This window comes from Rhinopithecus bieti, unplaced genomic scaffold (assembly GCF_001698545.2).
Source record: "Rhinopithecus bieti isolate Rb0 unplaced genomic scaffold, ASM169854v2 scaffold_18418, whole genome shotgun sequence".
Lineage (NCBI taxonomy): Eukaryota > Metazoa > Chordata > Mammalia > Primates > Cercopithecidae > Rhinopithecus > Rhinopithecus bieti.
Window position 1 is genome coordinate 75,958 of NW_016809431.1, and position 6,309 is coordinate 82,266.

General features: G+C 32.0%; 1 protein-coding gene across 1 annotated transcript in view; it reads left to right on the forward strand.

The window, feature by feature from the left end:
- WDR36 (WD repeat domain 36) overlaps positions 1 to 5,881 on the forward strand; it is a 52,939-nt gene extending 47,058 nt beyond the window's left edge. Inside the window, 4 exon segments of the mRNA XM_017889299.1 lie at positions 52 to 170; positions 329 to 410; positions 1,811 to 1,998; positions 2,939 to 5,881. Coding sequence (XP_017744788.1) covers positions 52 to 170; positions 329 to 410; positions 1,811 to 1,998; positions 2,939 to 3,088 — 539 coding nt within the window. The 3' untranslated portion in view covers positions 3,089 to 5,881.
- Positions 5,882 to 6,309: the final 428 nt, after the last annotated feature.

A 6,309-nucleotide genomic window follows, 5' to 3' on the forward strand; every position in this document is an offset into this window, starting at 1 on the left:
AAACTGTTGGCAGGATAATTCCTGTTTTCTTTCTCATTTTCTCTTATTCAGAAAAGAATAAACCAAAGGAACCACCCAAAGTACCCAAATCAGCACCATTTTTCATTCCAACAATTCCTGGCCTTGTACCCAGATATGCTGCACCTGAACAAAATAATGATCCCCAGCAGGTAAAAAACAAATTAGAACATTCTAAGTATATTGGTTTATGTTTGTATGCATTTTGTGTACTTCTTTACCAAGACCTAGTTTTACAGATATAGGGTAAATTAACGATACCTGATGATACTTGTATTATTTGAATAATGTGTATTTGTTTTTGTTTAAGTCTAAAGTGGTAAATCTTGGAGTTTTGGCTCAAAAATCAGATTTCTGCTTGAAACTTGAAGAAGGACTGGTAAATAATAAGTGTAAGTTGAATTATAAAATATTTTAACAAATATCTTTAGCTTATTTTACTTTATATGCTGAGAAATTGAAGGAAATTATCAGAGTTCTCAGTAGTTAAGATAGTAAAAATCAAAAGGATTGAAATTTTGGTTTTAATTATAAATAATTTTAGCATTTATATTAAATAAGCCCACTAAGGTCAAATGGTATTGATATTATAAAAATCTGTTGAAGATTTTTCATATATCTAATTTATTTTTTGCTGTTTAGAGATGGACATATTTATTGACTACATTTATAATAAGGAGATCCTTCTTGATGTGAATTAAATGTAAAAGCTTTGTCATTTTTGTAGCAAGTAATTTGCAAGTCTTTTGTTTTTATTTATAATTTGTAATTCAGCAGACTGCTTTGGTAATTTCATATATTCCCAAATTATTTTATTAAAAAGGAAATGTTTTAATCTGTCTGTTGTGTTAATATATTTAAATTTTGAAGGCTACAGTCTGTAGCTAATAGTGATTAGCCATAAGAACTGTAATCATTTAAAAAATCGTAGTCACTCTCCTAATAATTTTAACTTATCCTCTTGTTTTGATTTAAATGCTTTTGTTTTCATACCAAGATTACTTGAGTCCACATTAGCAAAAGTCAAAGAATGATACTGATGAGCCCTTGTAAATGACTTGTTACGTTTATGGGGAGACAAAGAAATAAAAACTCTGTTGTTTACTATATACTGAAGGATCTAAAAGTGATTAGACTTGTCATTGGTGATGTTCTTTTTCAGAAAACTAAAGCATAGTCATTGCAATTCTCAAATGACTCATAAAAATAGCTGTAAGTGTATTGAGTATGTTTTCCTAGGGTGCATATGAAACAATACTTCTAGAGAAAAGAAGTAGGTTTGGGCTGGGTAAGAATAAGGGGTGGGGTCTTCCCCCTCTGATTTTATATATTCTTTATTGTTAGTAACGTATTTCCTAATGACTATGTACTTTTATAACTGTATAACAATAAAGAAAATTATTTTACCACGTCGGATTCCCGATGCTAACCACTGTTAATACTTTTGTATGTATCTTTATAGTCTTCTTGATTAGGATTTACTCTAAGAGAAGATATACGAGATTTTAAAATTCTAAAGTGTTGTGAGTCATTAGATTTTCTTTATTAACAGGAAAAAGGTTTAAATTACAGAAAAAATGTGTTTTGAGTACTTTCTCTTATATTGCTGTCATTATTTGTACTGATTCTCAATTATTTTGGGTTTCATTCTACATAATATGAAAAAGTTAACCCACAGGAAGAATTTCCTGTGCCATTTAAATATACACTATTTGGGGTATAAAAGGAAAACTGTAGTTTTCTAAGTTAAATGATTATAATCAAGTCATAACTGGAATAAAATTTAATGCAGATGACACTGCTCTCAACCTTCTGAAAGAATCAGGCCCATCAGGAATTGAAACAGAGCTGCGAAGCTTGTCTCCTGATTGTGGTGGGTCTGTAGAAGTTATGCAGAGCTTCTTGAAAATGATTGGGATGATGTTGGACAGAAAGCGTGATTTCGAGTTAGCCCAGGCATACCTTGCATTGTTTCTAAAGGTAAGTCTAATGTAAGACAGTACTGCCCAACTTGTCTTCTTCTGTGGCAGTGCTATCTAATAGAACTTTCTGCAAAGATGGGCATGTTCTATATCCATTGTTTCCAATATCATAGCCACTTGCCACATGTAGCTACTGAATCCTTGAAATGTAGACAGTGTGATCAAGAGATGGAATTTTTTGATTTTATAGAATTTTAATTAATTTAAATTTAAATAACCACATGTGGCTAGTGACTACCACATTAGACAACTGGACAGTGCAGCTTGGGAGTCTTGTTTTCTTTTTTAACTCAACTGCACAGCAATTTTGACTTTACCCCCTGACATTTTTATGCTATCTGCTTGATCCAATGTGCTGAACCATTAACTTTTCTTTTTTTAGTGGTTAGGTACATTTTGGAAGTTTTTTGTGATTATGAATAGGAACTAGGGTTTTGTTTTGTTTTGTTTCTACTACTGAAATCAAAATGTTCACTTCTATCATTGGTAAAGGAGTTTTGATCATTTTACAATAATGCAGTTACTTTTATGATTAGTGGAGAACTCATGTTTTGAGGGTCTACTTTAGTGCTATAATGTGTTGAAGGAGGTAGATGATGCCGATTTTCGGTGATTATAGATTTGATTCTTTATCCCATTTATACGTAAAAAGAGTTCAGTTGATCTAATTATTTAAACGTATCAGGACTGTCCTTAGGTGGAGAAGAGTGATGACCACTTTAATTCTACCAAGGAAGTCATAGTATCATAAAGGAGCTTATAATAAAAAAAACAAAGTTTGATAGAGGAGGGGGAAATGGGAGATAGTAATAAACCAGCACTTAAGAAAACAAATATTCACCTAGTGTCTTCTGTGGTTCCTTGGTAGAAAAATTGAATCCAGATTAGGTAAAATTTTAATTTTCTTAAATGTTTAACCATCATGTTTTTCTTTGCAGTTACACCTCAAAATACTTCCTTCAGAGCCAGTACTCCTAGAAGAAATAACAAATTTGTCATCCCAGGTGGAAGAAAACTGGACCCATTTGCAATCACTCTTCAATCAAAGCATGTGTATTTTAAATTATCTCAAAAGTGCTTTGTTATAAAAATAAATTTGTGACTAAACATATCAAAGACTTACGTATTAAATGGGTTCAATTGAACTCATTTCTTATTTTCCAAGTGTCAATGTGAAAAGAAAATAAATGTTAGCATTACTGACTAGTCAGTAAATCTCCACTTTAAATGCTAAATACTTTCTTGAAATAAAACCACACCTCCCAGCCAGGCATGATGGATAATGCCTGTAATTCCAGCACTTTCGGAGGCCAAAGCAGGAGGATTGCTTGAGGCCAGGAATTTGAGACCAGCCTGGGCAACATAGCAAGCAAGATCCCATCTCTACAAAAAGTTAAAAAAATAAATTATACCTGCCTTTAGTTTTGAAGATTTAAAGAATCTGTTCAAATGATTTATTTTCTGAGTCTCTTCACATTAACTTTTATATGATTTTTAAAAAATTATTACCTGCTTATATTTTTTAGTATCTGTTTCATATAAAGAGATGCTGCATGTTCACTGTGAAGTATTGCTGAATTAAATTGAAAATTTCAGATAAAACTGATACATGGTGTAGTTATAAAAATGCTGTTATGATATGAAGAAAAAAGGAATTTTTTTTCCTTGGTGGCCTTTGATAAAAATATGAATCATTGACTCAGAGTTGGAGGATAAACTAATCATTTTCCAGCACAGCCCTGTTGTGTTGCAGGAGAGGAATCAGTTGGTCTGTTGGTATTTCAGTGACAGATTGAAACTTTCTAACAGTGGCCTAGTGCTTTCTCCATTGTAATGTACTGAAAGGAAGTTATTCATTGATCAGAAATGTGGGAGGCCCTTCCTTGCCCATGGCAAATGGCTAAAGACGGTTGAACTGATACCAAGGATAGGTAAGGGAAATTATGAATTCCATTGGAAGGTGGCCCTTTATTGCCACTGCAGAAATGTAGATAACAATAGTTTAATGTCCTCTGAAAAGGTAAAAATTCCATAAATCATTGCAAACAATTTTTAGCAATATTGTTTATTGCTACCACAGCCAAGAATGGGTATTTCAAAGCCACGTGTTGTTTTGTTTTCTTCTGTTTTGTTTTGGCTACACTTTTTGGGGGGAGACCTTTTTATTTGGGAGAAACTGCTGAGTATACTTTTCTTTCACAAGCATTGCAAAACCAGGTAGCCCTGGAGTTTTTTTCTTGTCATCATTGTTTTTATGGTTCAAGACTTTTGCAATACATGAATTAAAAATAAGCAGTTCTTTAAAGCATAGTGCTCTAAAAACTATTCTTAGTTATACACTTAAAAGTTGGGTCTTTCATGAAATGCAGTGAGTTGACTATGAACACCAATAGCATTCTTGTGCATTGTTAGGGTAAGAGAGTTTTATAGTATAATCTCCAGAGGAAGCAGTCCTCAAAAGGCGTTTACCAATGATACTTTTAATATTCACGTTTTTATTTAATGATGTCAGATAGAATTAATAAACTACTAAGGAAATAAGCCAATCTGGTTATTGTACTCAATTCCATTTTTCTTTTAGAAATGTGTATTGACTTACTAAAGCCACTGACAGAAATGTTACTCATGACTTAAGTTCTAATTTAAAATTGTTTTCCTCTTTCCTAAATACTATATTCTAAATTGGAATATGGCAAAATTCCAATATATAATTCTATACCTAGTAAAGACTGTAAATAAAACAAAATTATAAGAGCTATGAACTGAAATTGTATTGCTTACATAAAATCATGAACTGAATTTTCTTCTCTTTTTAAAGTGGGCATATAGACTTGAGTGTATTGTTATCAGAGATATATTTAGATAGTATTACATTATTTTGGCAGGTAATCTAGAACCTTTCATGTACTGTTTCCATCAAGGGAGGGAAAGAAATACAAAGTATAATTTTATTTGTCTATATTTTCCTTAAAATATATCAGTCTGTGCACACTAGTTTATCTTTAAATTTTGTAATTACACATGTAATATATGACTACATTTTGCTTGTGTACTTTTTGAAAACTATCTTCAGTCCCAATACCCTCTGTAGAAGTAACAGTTATTAACTCTCCTAGATTTTTTTAGATTGTTTTTATGAGTGTTTAATGTAGGAAAGTGTATATATTATCTGCAGCCACAAGAAATGTATAGTTGTGATTTTTACATACATGTATGTATATTATTCTACAATTTGCTATTTCTACTTGGGAGTTTTTTATTTTGGTACATTCACATTTACCTTATCTCTTTTGCAGTGTCCAACAGTCTACTTTGCCTATAATACACACTTAAGGAAGTTTTCCTTCTTTTTATTCCTTTACAATTACAAACAATGCTGAAAGGAACATCATCCTACATGAGCCCTTTTTGTACATACAAGGCTTTCTCTGTAGTGTATGCTTAGGATTTGAATTTCAGGCCAGAGTATAAGCATTTTTAATTTGAAGAGATACTTCCATTTGGGTTCCAGAATGGCTGTATCAAGTTACAGTTCCCCTCAGCAACAAATGAGCATCTGCTTCCCCATGTAATTAATGACACTATTGGATTTTTGTAATTTTTATTACTCTGATGAAAAAATTATTTTGGTTTTAAATCAAATTTCTCACTAGTGAGGATGGACATATTTTTGTATGTTTATTTTAGAACATATAAACAGTTGTTAATTGTCTTTTTCCTCCAGTGTTCATTTCTCTGTTGAATGATTTGTCCTTTTATCTCATGGATTTGTTAGCAGTTCTCTTGTATTTCCTGTCTGTTGCCAATGTTTTCTCCTACTTAGCCATTTGGCTTTAATTTTACATGGTATCTTTTTAAATAAATGTTTTATATTTGTATACGATCAATAATTTTTCATGACGTATTTCAGGATATAAAGCAAATTATTTTCTAAGACATTTGTAGTGTGTTTTCCTATGTTTACATGTGCTCAGTTCGCATCATGTATTTTCCTCTACGACATGTTTCTGTGTGAGTAGTTAATGTGTAGATCTTTAAAATTGATTTTTGTGAAGAGCGAAACATACAGCACTGCCTCCTATGTCTGTGAAAACTTCATTGATTGAAAAGTCCACTCATGCAGAGACATACATAGGCTCAAAATAAAGGGATGGAGGAAGATCTACCAAGCAAATGGAGAACAAAAAAAAGCAGGGGTTGCAATCCTAGTCTCTGATAAAACAGACTTTAAACCATCAAAGATCAAAAGAGACAAAGAAGGCCATTACATAATGGTAAAGGGATCAATTCAACAGGAAGAGCTAACTGT